This window comes from Rhinopithecus roxellana, chromosome 16 (genome assembly GCF_007565055.1).
Source record: "Rhinopithecus roxellana isolate Shanxi Qingling chromosome 16, ASM756505v1, whole genome shotgun sequence".
NCBI lineage: Eukaryota > Metazoa > Chordata > Mammalia > Primates > Cercopithecidae > Rhinopithecus > Rhinopithecus roxellana.
Genome location: NC_044564.1, coordinates 110716352 through 110730426, shown reverse-complemented (window position 1 = coordinate 110730426; position 14075 = coordinate 110716352). Strand labels below are relative to the sequence as shown.

At 46.9% G+C, this 14075-nt stretch overlaps 1 protein-coding gene across 5 annotated transcripts in view; it reads left to right on the top strand.

Moving 5' to 3' along the window:
- The window catches only part of PTPN3 (protein tyrosine phosphatase non-receptor type 3), a 121226-nt gene that overhangs the window by 85072 nt on the left and 22079 nt on the right, over window positions 1–14075 (top strand). For all 5 annotated transcript variants that reach the window (XM_030919136.1, XM_030919135.1, XM_030919134.1 and 2 more), the window contains 5 exons: window positions 3638–3824; window positions 3976–4053; window positions 5559–5615; window positions 7313–7469; window positions 9328–9488. In XM_030919136.1, the coding sequence (XP_030774996.1) occupies window positions 3638–3824; window positions 3976–4053; window positions 5559–5615; window positions 7313–7469; window positions 9328–9488 (640 nt within the window). The remainder of the gene's footprint in view (window positions 1–3637; window positions 3825–3975; window positions 4054–5558; window positions 5616–7312; window positions 7470–9327; window positions 9489–14075) is intronic.

Below are 14075 nucleotides of genomic sequence, written 5' to 3'. Positions count from 1 at the left end.
TTCTCCCCAAGAACCAGGGTGTGGTCAGTACCACACTGGCTCCTCCACGGTGTCTCCCCATCCTGCCTCAGGGGCAAACCTCTCCTGCTCCTTCCTCCCGCTAGTCATTGGCTCCATCCCACCCTCACCGTCTTCTTGCATCCCTCATCCTGTCCCTTTCTTCCCTCCACTTGTGGAATTCATGGGGCGGCTCCCCTGCGCTCCTCAGCCACACTGCATTCTGCCCAGCGACGGAGGAGACGCTAGGGTTTTGGTGCCTTCACCCCTGGCCACCCTGTGCTGTGGCCAGCTGCCACATACTCATTGCATCTCCTGATTTGATGTCCTCTTCCTCGTCTGTCTGTCCATCTTGCACACTGAACAAAACATCACCACGCTCTACAGAGCACCTGTGTACACAGTTAAGCAGGCCAAAAATCAGCCATTTGTTGAAATAAATGACTTAGAGTAACCCCTCCAACCCTGCTTAGAAAATAGGTTAGGGCAGGCCAGGCGCGGTGACTCATGCCTGTAATCCCAGCACTTTGGGAGGCCGAGGCAGGCAGATCACGAGGTCAGGAGACCGAGACCATTCTGACTAACATGGTGAAACCCTGTGTCTACTAAAAATACAAAAAGTACAAAAAAAAAAAAAAAAACCAGGCATGGTAGTGGGCGCCTGTAGTCCCAGGTACACAGGAGGCTGAGGCAGGAGAATGGCGTGAACCCAGGAGTGGAGTTTGCAGTGAGCCGAGACCGCGCCACTGCACTCCAGCTTGAGTGACAGAGCGAGACTCTTGTCTCAAAAAAGAAAAAGAAAAATAGGTTGGGGCATAAAATGACTTGGAATATAGTATTAGTACTAGCAGCAGTAGTAATAGTAGTAGTACTGTTGTCATTTAATACCATGGGCTGCTTTAGACAGACCATTGAGTTTTAAATCAAGAAAGAAAAATAGGGCTGGGGATGGTGGCTCACACCTGTAATCCCAGCACTTAGGGAGGCCAGTGCAGGAGGATTGCTTGAGACCAGGAGTTCTAGACCAGCCTAGGCAACATAGTGAGACCCTATGTCTACAAACAATTTTTAAAAGGCCAGGCTCCGTGGCTCACGCCTGCAGTCCCAGCACTTTGGGGCCAAGGCGGGTGGATCATGAGGTCAAGAGATCAAGACCATCCTGGCCAACATGGTAAAACCCCATCTCTACTAAAAATATAAAAAATTAGCCAAGCGTAGTGGCAGGCACCTGTAGTCCCAGTTACTCAGGAGGCTGAGGCTGGAGAATCACCTGAACCCAGGAGGCGGAGGTTGCAGTGAGCCGAGATTGCACCACTGCACTCCAGCCTGGTGACAGAGTGAGACTCCATCTCAAAAAAAAAAGAAATCAAAATTATTTGGACATGGCGAATGCCTGTGGTCCCAGCTACTCAAGAGACCAAGATAGGAAGATCTCTTGAGTCAGGAGATCAAGGCTGCAGTGAGCTGTGGTCACGAAACGGCACTCCAGCCTGGGCAACAGAGCATTACCCTGTCTCAAAAGAAAAAAAAATGGCCGGGCGCGGTGGCTCAAGCCTGTAATCCCAGCACTTTGGGAGGCCGAGACGGGCGGATCATGAGGTCAGGAGATCGAGACCATCCTGGCTAACACGGTGAAATCCCGTCTCTACTAAAAATACAAAAAACTAGCCGGGCGAGGTGGCGGGCGCCTGTAGTCCCAGCTACTCCGGAGGCTGAGGCAGGAGAATGGCGTAAAACCCGGGAGGCGGAGCTTGCAGTGAGCTGAGATCCAGCCACTGCACTCCAGCCCGGGCGAAAGAGCGAGACTCCGTCTCCAAAAAAAAAAAAAAAAAAAAAAAAAAAAAAAATGGATCTGGGGTGTGGGGAGGGAGAGAGAGAGAGAGAGAGACAGAGGCAGAGACAGAGACAGACAGAATGAGAACTGGAAATACTCTTTTTAACTTGTTTTGTAACTGCCAAGCAGTTGCCCTTTCTGCCACTAGGTGATGCTCTTGTAAACAGTGAAACCTAGCAAAAATGCCGTATTTGGGGGGAATTTTTTAAAACTTGCTTTTACATCAGTGAAAGTCATTCTTTTTCAATCTGAAAACTTGTGTACAACTTCAATTCCAAAATATTCTCTCTCTGAAATGTCTTCCCGTCCATAACACCCTACCCCCAACCAGCCACTTGGACACCATAAGGCCAGACTCTTGTCCTGCGTATAGCTGTGTTTCTCCATTGGTCTGTCACTGAATATTTTATTCAAATAGATTGTGATTATGAATCATTCTGTGTGAATATGATACAGATTTTATATTTAAATTAAGCTCATATAAACTCACTAGGAGAAAGAGAATCACCAATTCTATGAAAAATCCATGGATAAGGGATTGAAATAAAGGTCAAGAAAGAGGTGGTAGCAGCTGTCTTTTGTCGGGGTTTCACTGAATGACTTGGTCTCTGCACTTCTCCCCTCACTTCACTTTGGATGAGGTTAGGGTGGGGCAGAGTCTTAAGAATGTAGGAGAGCCCCACATTCATCAGCCCTGTAAGGTGTCTGTGCTGGGCCTGTGACTCCGGAAGGGGCTGGTGTGGGTGATGCAGAGACTCAAGGGTCCTGTCCTGTACAGTGACAGCAGGGTTGGTTAATCCCTGTGACCCTGAGGGGTTAGAAATGGGGGTCTTGGGAGTGGGCTCTGCATGGCCTGGAGAGGGAAGAAAGGCTCAGGACGCACATCGGTCAGGCTTCTGTCTGCTAAGTGAGGAGAAAGCCCCATGACCCTGGGCGAGTTACTCAGCCCCTCCTGACCTCAGTTTCTTCATCTGTGAACTGGGAGTTAGAACAAATGACCACAAAGGTCTGTTCAGTTCTCATCATCTGTAACTCTCTAAGACAGCGCTGTCCAGCAGGACTTCCTGCCGTGGTGGAATGTTCTCTAACTGCACTGTCTCATACAGGAGCCACTGGCCGCATGTGGCTAGTGAGCCTGTGAGGTGTGGCTGGTTTCTTGTCTTAAATTTATTTAAATTTGAGTAGCCACATGTGACTATTGGCTACCATACTGAACATTGCAGCTCCACAATACAGAAGAAACTATATTAGATAGAGGAAAATGAAACATCTCAGCGTGGCAGTTCATGGATGTCACAGGCAAATCATGCCAACTAGGAATAATATAAATTCTCCTGAATGCACATCAACAACAGTCCCGTTTCCTTTGAGGAGGCAAGAGTCCTATGAAGCAGAACCATCCGCAGAAATTAGACAGAAGGAAAAAAGCTTTCAGAAGGGATGAGCCGTGCATCTGCATGAGCTTCCCTGGCAGAGCCTGGTTCAGTAATGAAACCACCAGAGTAGCTGGACACATTTCCCTTCACCCTTCTAAAGCAGCAGGGAAGGGAGCAGAGTTTTCAGCAGTTTCCAGATCCACCCTGCCTCCTATCCCTTTTCTCCAAAACCACGTGACAATGTCTAGGCCAGATGTGGGTAGGGGTGGTCAGTGCGCCCTGAGTGTACTCAAATCCTGCTGACAACCCATGCAGCTGAGGCTCCAGGGAAACATATAGCCCCCAGGTGCCAGGCCCCTACAGTCAGTAGTGTTTGCTCTAATAAAATAGTAACCCAGTTATTAATGTCTCCTCATTCCCCATGATGAAGGAGTCTATCTGAGAACAATCCAGCACAAAGCTACCGGACCCAGAAGTCATCCAGTTCTGTGTCTCCATCTTCAAATGCTCCAGGCTCCTGCTCACCTGACGGCGTTGATCAGCAGTTCTTAGATGACTTCCACAGGGTGACCAAAGGGGGCTCCACCGAGGATACCAGCCAGTACTACTGTGACAAGGTGAGCGAGCACAGGCAGCCGGGTGACCCACCCGGCCAGGGCTTCCAGACCCTTTGTGGGCAGCTGAGTAGCTCTGACTAAATGAAAATATCTTATCACCAACTGCTGGAGAGAAATGTGATGTAAATGACCACTTTCAAACATTTTCCAGAATGATAATGGTGACGGCTACTTAGTCTTGATCCGTATCACACCAGATGAAGATGGAAAATTTGGATTTAATCTTAAGGTACGTTGTGTATTTATAAAGGAAGTTTTGTGCTGTGAAGCAGTCTTTCGGTGAGTTTTTAATTTGCATTAGAAATATGCTGCATTCCTGAGCTGCGTAAGGAAATTGGTTCAACCCTCAGAATTGAGAGTTGGGGAGTTTTTTTGTTTTTGTTTGGTTTGAGTTTTTTTGCCTTTTCTTTTTTTTTTTTTTTTTTTTTTTTGAGAAAAAACTCACTCTATCGCCCAAACCTAGAGTGCAGTGGCACGATCTCAGCTCACTGCAGCGCCGACCTCCCCAGGCTCGGGTGATCCTCCCACCTCAGCTAGGGCTATAGGAATGCACCACCATACCCAGCTAATATTTTTCATATTTTTTGTAGAGATGGGGTTTCACCATGTTGTCCAAGCTGATCTCAAACTCCTGGCCTCAAGCAGTCTACTCAGTTTGGCCTTCCAAAGTGCTGGGATTACAGGCGTGAACCACCGTGCCCAGCCTAGAATTGAGAGGTTTTTTTTAATGTGGCCTTAACAGCTGTCAAAGGCCAAGTGCGGCTCTGTGCCTGGCATTGGCTATGCACTAGATTCATAGCACCTTCTTAAGTTCTGATAATAAGTGGTAAGGTCAGTATTTTTAAACCCATTTTGCAAATGAATACTGAGGTTCCAAGAGATGAGGGCACACACTTGGCAAACAGATCTACCCACTTCAGGAATGCTATTAAGAGAACCCCTCAGCATTGCTGAAGCTGATAAGAGAAAACAATTCAAGTTCAACCTGCAGGGTCACCACTCTCCTCCAGGTACATTTAAGCAGGATCTGCAAACTAATCCCATAGGCCAAATCCCATCTGTTTCTGGAACTAGTTTTTTTGGTAACAGCCACACCTGTTTGTTTACTGGTGGGTTAATGACTGCAGAGTTGAGCAGTTGCATCAGAGCCCTCACTCCCACAAAGCCTCTCTGGCTCTTTATAGAAAACGTGTACTCACCCCTGCTCTAGGACGAAGGGAAGGCAGGTGGTCCCCTACCCCCCAGCTGCCATCGTGCACACCCTCATCTGCCCCAGCAGCTGTGTTGAGGACCAGCGCTCACAGCCAGATGCGCTCACAGGTGCACCCCTTTCCCAGGCCTTGCTCACCTCTGCTGAAAGCCCCCTTTTCTAGCAGCACTCGGAAGATATGCTGTGGAGTCCCTCTCCTGGGGGCGTCTGTGTTTTTAAGGAGGAGCTTGCTCTCTCTGAGTGCATCTTTTCGTTCATGAACTGTGGGGATGGCAGAGGAAGGCTTCTGAACAGTCCTGGTCAGCCCACTGGATCCAGAGGGGTCAGGAATTTGTTCCATATTTCTGAAATGACGTGTGATTCTAATCAGTCATAGTGAAGTTTGAAGCCTTGCTGTACCAAAGACTCACATTTATTGGTACCTCCATGTTGTTGATGCTGTGAGCCACTCCAGTGTTTGTTTTTTTTTTAACTTAAAAAACTTTGTTTTTTTTTTTTTTTTTTTTACTTTAAAATGTTTACAGGGAGGAGTGGATCAAAAGATGCCTCTTGTAGTATCAAGGATAAACCCAGAGTCACCTGTAAGTAAATACATTCCATGTTATTCCCCGTGTTTGTTTGTTCTCCCCTAATTCTAACAGGTTTCTGTTTCTGTGTCCCATTTCTTTTTTTGCCAGAGTAAAGAACGTGCTTAGATACACATCACCATGTTTTCTAGAACCTTGCTGCTCACTGTGCTCTTTGAAGCCATAGCACCCATGTTACCTGGGACCTCATTAGAAATGCAGACTCTCTGGCCCCAGCTTAGGCCTGCTGAACCGTAATCTGCATTTTTAACAAGAGCCTTGAGTGGTTGGTGTGCACATTACATTTTCGGAAGTCTTTTTCAAGAGAAGGAAACGTAGGCAGTCTGCTGTTCTGCTCACTCTAAGTGGGCATGTGGACCCTGTGGCTCTTCTCACTGTCTTTCCACCAGTGCCCCTCTCATCCTCTGTTTAGGCCTCCTAAGAAGAGCATTTGCTTTGTTTTTCTTTCAAATTTATTTTATTGTTTTTAGGCCAGACATAGTGGCTCACACCTGTAATCCCAGCACTTTGGGAGGCCGAGGCGGGTGAATCACTTGAGGCCAGGGGTTTGAGACCAGCCTGCCTGGCCAACAGGGTGAAACCCCGTCTCTACAAAAAATACGAAAAGTATCTGGGCGTGGTGGCGCACAGGTGTGATCCCAGCTACTCGGGAGGCTGAGGCAGGAGAATTCCTTGAACCCAGGAGGCAGAGGTTGCAGTGAGCTGAGATCACGCTGCTGCAGTCCAGTCTGGGCAACAGAGTGAGACTCTGTCTCAAAAATAAAATAAAATAAAATAAATTTGATTGTTTTAAAAATAATAATAAGTAATTTTTTCCTTCAGTTTTTTTGTTGTGCATACTCAAGGTGTACAACATGATGTCTTGTTATAGTACTGCAGTCAAACAAATTAACATGTTCATCACTTTCCATAGTTAACCCTTCTTTTCTTTTTTAAGAGACAGGGTCTCACTCTGTTGCCCAGGCTGGAATGCAATGGTGCGATCACTGCAGCCTCAAACTAGGCTCAGGCGATCCTCCTGCCTCAGCCTCCCAAGTAGCTGGGACCACAGGTGTGTGCCACCTCACCTGGCCCCACAGTTACCTTTAATCATCTGCTTTTTTAAAGCAGTAGGAGTCACTGTGCCTCCTTACAGTGAACCATGTTGGGATTACTCTGAGGTAGTCCTTAAGCTCTTGTCATTTAACTTTTGTTACTGTTTATGGTTTCTGTAAATTCAGAAGGCTTTCTTTCCTGTGCTGTTCAGTACCTTGCTTCTCTCCATAATGGTTTTTGCCTCTGCTGTGAAGCTTACAAAAGCTTTCACCTTTGCAAGACAGATAAATACTCACCTCTAGCTGGCAAATCATTTCCTAACAGTACATCTAGGAAACAAAAGGCTGGAAATGGTATAGTTATATTATAATAAGTGAAGGTTGACTACCACAGAGAAATGGCATCAGCAGTTTTTATAGCCTTATTCTGAAATGTTTTATAACTTATATTCTGAGCAGTACTTCTTTATATCATGCAACCAACTACCATGTCCATATAGCAGTAGATGTATTATAAAAATAATGACAGTACTACCGGAGGGAGAGAAGGCAAACTTGATCGTGGTCTCAGGTGTCTGGGAGCAGAGCGAGTCAGCGTTCTTCCCCCGAGGACTGTGTTATGGTAACGGGAGAAATTCGCTTTTCCCTTCCACCCAGGCGGACACCTGCATTCCTAAGCTGAACGAAGGGGATCAAATCGTGTTAATCAATGGCCGGGACATCTCAGAACACACGCATGACCAAGTGGTGATGTTCATCAAAGCCAGCCGGGAGTCCCACTCACGGGAGCTGGCCCTGGTGATCAGGAGAAGAGGTAATGGCCACCTGGGGGGCGGAGCCATAGGGACACTGCCCTAGCAAAGCCACGCCTACTCCAGCCCTTTATCTGCTCTTGAAAATGTTGAGTTTGTAGCCAACATTTGAAAATCAAGAATCTTCAGGTAATAACCCAATGTTTGGCTTCTCACTTGAAAAGTGTGAAGATCTGCCCACATGAGCCTGTCCCCATGTGGCCAGTCTTCTGGAGGGAGGCAGCGCCCACCCACCCTCTTTATACAGGACATGAGCTCCTGGCTCCCAATTCCTCCCAGGCCCAGCGCAGCCCACGTCATGCACTCTCTAAGCGGCATGACCCTGCAGACATTTGCATTTTCAGCCCCTTCCCAAATGATCGGGTGATATTTTATTCATGCATGTTTGATTTTGTCCGGGAGGCAGTGAGGAGAGCAGGGCCTGACTGTCTCAGGTGATTCCTCACTCTGCCTCTGCTGGCTGGGGACCTTGCAGGAGTTACATAACCAGTCTGTGGTTCAGCTGGCTTAGGTGTGGAGGAGGACAGCAGTGGTCCTGACTTCACAGGGTTGTTGTGAAGATTAAATGGCACTTGGGGCCGGGCACAGTGGCTCGCACCTGTAATCCCAGCACTTTGGAAGGCCGAAGCAGTTGTATCACCCAAGGTCAGGAGTTCGAGACCAGCTTGACCAACATGGTGAAACCCCCATCTCTACCAAAAATACAATAGCCGGGTGTGGTGCCATGTGAGTATAGTCCCAGCTACTCAGGAGGCTGAGGCAGGAGAATCACTTGAATCCAGGAAGTGGAGGTTACAGTGGGCTAAGAGCGTGCCAATGCACTCCAGCCTGGGTGACAGAGCAAGACTCCATCTCAATCAAGCAATCAAGCAATCATTCAATGGCACTTAGACTGGAAAGTACCTGCATTGCTGCCTGATGGGAGCAGAGGTTTGAAGGACAGCCTCTACTGAGCATCACACTATTGTCTTTATAGTTGTTGCTATAAAATAATACGTCAAGTTCCTTGAACACCCTGCGCAACTGTAAAATACTGAAAGTAAATGAAGGTTGTGTCTGCAAAGCCCTGGCCCTGTGTCTCTGCCTTCCTCGCACATGTGGCTCACACCCCACACTGCTGCGCTCCTGCCTCGGCTCTGCTCCCACTACAACTCTCAGTTCAGAGCCACCAGGACCAGCTCTGACCCTACCTCCTCCGTGAGGCCTTATTGGATCTCTCCAGATCCTGTGCAAGGTGGGAGGTTGGTGGGGGGGTCCTAGCTTTGCTTTCACCTGTATTGAATTTAACATGAAGGGAGAATGTACACTAAAGAGGTAGGGCTGAAGCACAGAAGAGATGCTAGGACTACAGTATTTATGTGGGAGCCTCCCACATAGAAATGGCCCTGAGTTAGGGATTGAGCTCTGAGGAATGATGGTGTCACAGGGAAAGCCTTTGACCTCACCCCCATGCCTGGGGAAATGCCCAGTTTTGGGAAGTAAATGAAAAAACCTGAGAAAGAAAGGGGAGTTGGGATGGGTAGAAGAATAACCAGGTCAGAAAGAGCAAGCAGAGACAATATGCTTTTTAAAAAACATTTTTTCCCTTTCCTTTACCTTTGACAAAAACCTCTGGGTACTAAACATCATTATTTAAAACTAACCAGGAAGATTAGTATGTCATTTTGTGTAATTAATACGTATTGAATCGTTCGCCTAGAAGTAGTATCTTTGGTGAAAATGATTACCGTGTAGCTTAATCATTTAATAAGATGTTTTAAACCATCTGCATTCAGGTGTCATAGGTGTGATTTGTTTGAGGAAAACTGGTAAACCCGGGTGTTGCTGCACAAGTCAGATGCACTGTCTTATACGTTACAGCTGTCCGCTCATTTGCTGACTTCAAGTCTGAAGATGAACTGAACCAGCTTTTCCCCGAGGCCGTTTTCCCCATGTGTCCAGAGGGTGGGGACACTTTGGAGGGGTCCATGGCACAACTAAAGAAGGGCCTCGAAAGCGGGACGGTGCTGATCCAGTTTGAGGTAAGACCCTCTGGAGGCTGAATCCCAAGGCCTGGGCCACTGCCGTGTCGCCTGTGAGGCCGCCCCTGCCTCTGAGCAGCAGAGGAAATGAGGCAGAGACATAAGCCCTCCTTTCCTCGGCCAACATGATTGTGTGTTTTGCAAACCAAAAACAGTCAACTGAGTCTCTGTGAGGACGGACAGGGTGAGGCCTGTGCTTGTCATGGATAACAGAGCACAGCAGGCAGCCCCACCTCAGGCTCAGAGCAGCAAGCAGGGATCAGGATGGCCACCCTCGCTGAACTCTGTCTCACCCTCTTATTCTAGTAACATTTGGTAGTCATGGAGAAACATGCCAGAAACTGAGGAGGAGGGACTCTGAGCGTATTTAGCTGCCAACACAAAAGCTCAAAACTCCCAGCAGTAGAAGGCAGTGGAGAGGCAGTTGTGGGTGAGCAGCCCAGGGTGGGTGAAGGAGCCAGCTCTCTGACCACCCCCAGCCGTGCACTGGAATTTGGAGCAATTAGTGTCATCCCATGAGGGCATAGTGTCTTGCCCTCCCAATTTGCCCAGAACCCTGTAAACACAAGAAACCAAACTCAAACGCCCGTCTTCCCCAGGGGAACCTGTGATCCATAGGATTCAGGCTGTTGACAAAGGTACACACAGACATTTTTTATAAAACCAAAGAAAACCAAAGGAGACTCAGCTTTTAAGCCAGTTTTACTGATAAAAACAGAATTAAAATAGAATGTGTTCATCTTCCAAATTTATTTTCTTATTTTTATTTTTTAAATATGTTGTTGTTGTTGTTGTTTAAAATAGGGACAGGGTCTCACTATGTTGCCCAGGCCGGTCGTGAACTCCTGGACCCAAGCAGTCCTCCTGCCTCGGCCTTCCAAAATGCTGAAGTTACAGGCGTGAGCCACCACACCCAGCCCATCTCCCAAATTTATTTAAAAGTAGAAGAAAACAGAGTAATTCCTGTAATAAAAGAACACCAAAAAGCATAAAATAGGTCAACAAAAGAAAATAGATCATCATTAGAAATAACAGTCTGGGTTCATAAATTCAGGAAGAGAGTCTCACATGGGACTCAAGAACAGAAATCAACAATGCATTATTTATTAGAAAACCACATAAAGGAAAAAGAAGCAAAACCCGGACATTTGTGAAATGTGTGTGACTGCAGAGTAATTGGGGAAGGCTTGAGTGATAGGAATGTTGAAAACGAAGGAATACAAAGCAGAGAGCTGTGAGTGAAAGGTTGATTTTATGATGCATGTGAAAATACATTAAAGCAATGTGTATTGAACAGTGTAGAAAGCAAAAATCCACAAGCCAGAAGGTAAAAGTGACTGACTTCCCCCCCAAAAAACAATCAGCAGGGAATTAATTAATTAATGTATTTCTTTATTTAGAGACAGGGTCTCTGTCACCCAGGTTGGAGTGCAGTTCTGCCATCTTGGCTCACTGTTGCCTCCACCTCCCAGGCTCAAGTGATCCTCCTACCTCAGCCTCCTGAGCAGCTGGGACTACAGGCATGCACCACCACTCCTCGCTAATTTGTTTTGTATTATTCTTTTGTAGAGATGCAGTTTTGCCATGTTGCCCAGACTGGTCTCAAACTCCTGGGCTGAAGCAAGCCACCTGCCTTGGCCCCCCAGAGTGCTAGGATTACAGGCATGAGCCACCACAACCAGCCATTTAAAATTTTTCATTAATCATCTTGACACAATATAAAACAAAAATTATGTACCTTATGGAAATGAAGTCTGGATAAAAGGGTAGTAACAATATAATTACTTGGGTAAAACTAATAGATATATTACTGAGTATTCTACAAAGGGAAATAGCCCTTTTTTTCAGTGGCCTACAGGAGGCTGTTCACGCTTTTGGTATAAAAAGAAGGTCAGGAGTTCAAGACTAGCCTGGCCAGCATGGTGAAACCCGGTCTCTACTAAAAATACAAAAATTAGCTAGGCTTGGTGGTGGGCACCTGTAATCCTAGCTACTTAGGAGGCTGAGGCAGGGGAATCGCTTGAACCTGGGAGATGGAGGTTGCAGTGAGCCAAGATCAGCCTGGGCGACAGAGCAAGACTCCATCTCAAAAAAAAAAAAAGAAGAAGGAGGAGGAAGTATAGAGGTTATCTTCTCTGCTTTCCCTTTCAAAGTAGTTCACATTTTGAGCAGTAAAGCTCATTCATATTTTTACACACTCCAAAATTGAAACAAGTAAGAACTTAAAAGCCAGTCACACAGTGCATATCGATTTTTTGGTATTAGAGAGTACAAGAAAGGTGGTGCGAAGTCATTTGTTTATTGATTTAGCGAATGTGTCTTGGGTATTTCCCCTGGATCAGGAACCTGATGAGGGAAGGAGAGGGGGATTTCTGGCCCCAAGGAGTTGACAGTCTAATTTTAGTGTATTTGAGGAGATATGTGTCCCAGAAACAGCTGAAGACCAAGACAGGGTAAGATGTTATTATACATAATGTATGTTCTGCAGCAACTGGAGGTCAGAGGACTATAGGAGATCCCTGGAGTGAGATGTGGGATTAATAAAGGGGTGGATAGGATTAAGTGTTGCGGGGAGGGAGCGTATTGCAGGAAAATCTCAGCCCAAACGCAGACAAAGCTCATGGGGGTATCAGGTAGCATAAAGAGACAAGCCCACCCGGGTTGACAAGTGCAGGTCCTGGGCGATGCATCCAGGTGATGACCGTCTTTCAGCCCCAGGAGAACTGGTTCCAGTTTATCAGATAGTCCACAAGGAGGCGTTGTGGGCTCTCACTGAGGAAAACCCAAAGGCTGGTGTTTCCGGTGTTCGCGAAGCCTCCTTCACGCAGGTGGCTCCAGTTCGAGGTGTGTTTTACGTATGGGAATCCCGCAGTGATTTCCCTTGAAAAGTGTTCAACTTTTTGAAGTTTTCAAAGGCATTAGAGATAAATACCCACTCTGTCCCCTACCTGTGTTTCTGAAAGGGTGACCGTCCGACCACTCGTAGGGAGATCACCTGGGGAGTTTATTAAATCAAGTCCCCACCCAAAGCTAGTGGATCGGCCGCACCAGGATGGGACCCAGATACTGGTACTTTTGACAAGATCAGCACCTGTTTTGATGCACACGCTGTTCCAGAGGAGAGACCCAACCGGAACCACTGGCCCCCCGCTGTGCATCCAAGGCCTTGTCTTTGGAGGGTAGGGTTGGATGGCAGCATAAGAAACAGAGAATGTACGCATTTTAGGGTTGCGTTTTAGTGTGTACACGTTTCCTTCATTTTTGTCTATACACTTCCTCAAGTAGGAAATTCAAGTAGGAAACCCTTCTTTTTAATCAAATCATTTGCAGAATTCCAAAATACAGAACAGATGAAAGCAGGTCTGCTCTGTGACCTGCGATGGAGCCAGTAGGGTCCTCAAAGCCCAGCCTCTTCAGTCTTCCCTCACTGGCCCCCAGAGCACCCTAGACTAGACAGACCGTCATGTGAAAACCACTGTTACAGGTGCGAGACAGGTTTCTTACAGAGCAGCCAAGGAGAGGCATAGAAAAGGAAACTAGATAAAATGGGAAACTAATAGGAAAGGAAAGCTTTCATGAGCACTTACCATGTGCCACGGACTTTAAAGGATATCACCTTATGTAGTTCTCACAAGAGCCCTGTATAGATACTGTCATTATCCCAGTTGTGGGCATGAGGGAACACAGTCTTGGACAGGTTAAGCGACCTCTTCAAAGTCTCACAGTAAATGTCAAAGGCTGATTGGAACCCAGGCAGGCCAACTCAAGAGCTGGTTCTTAGCCACTCTACAATAACCTTTGAAAACGACTACATACTATTGATATGTGAGTTGTTTTTTAGAATAATAGAACATCTGACCTAGAAAATATCTGAGAGGCTGCTGGCCAGGCGCGGTGGCTCACGCCTGTAATCCCAGCACTCTAGGCGGCCGAGGCGGGCAGATCACGAGGTCAGGAGATCGAGACCATCCTGGCTAACACGGTGAAACCCCGTCTCTACTAAAAATACAAAAAAAATTAGCCAGGCATGGTGGCGGGCGCCTGTAGTCCCAGCTACTCAGGAGGTTGAGGCAGGAGAATGGCGTGATCCCAGGAGGCGGAGCTTACAGTGAGCCGAGATTGTGTCACTGCGCTCCAGCCTGGGCGACAGAGCAAGACTCTGTCTCGAAAAAGTATATATATACACATATATACACATATATATATATGTATATATCTCTAAGAGACTGTCTCCCTACATGGAACCAGACAGATTTTAAATCCTGACTCTACCCTCACTTCCTATGTGGCCTTAGGCATGTCCCCTAACCTCTGTGGCCTCTGTTTCTCCATCTATAAATTGGGTATCTTGTGAGTTCATTTAATAATTAGATGAGATAAATACTTAATGTGTTATCTGGTATGTGGTCAAAGTGCCATAAAAAGTAACAACTATTATTATTTATAAATAAAGGGAGGCTCCAAGAGTCTGTAGAACATGCCCAAAGTCTGCATAAGAGGTGGTCACTGGCCGGCCATGGGGGCTCATGCCTCTAGTCCCAGCACTTTGGGAGGCCAAAACAGGGGGATCACTTGAGGCCAGGAGTT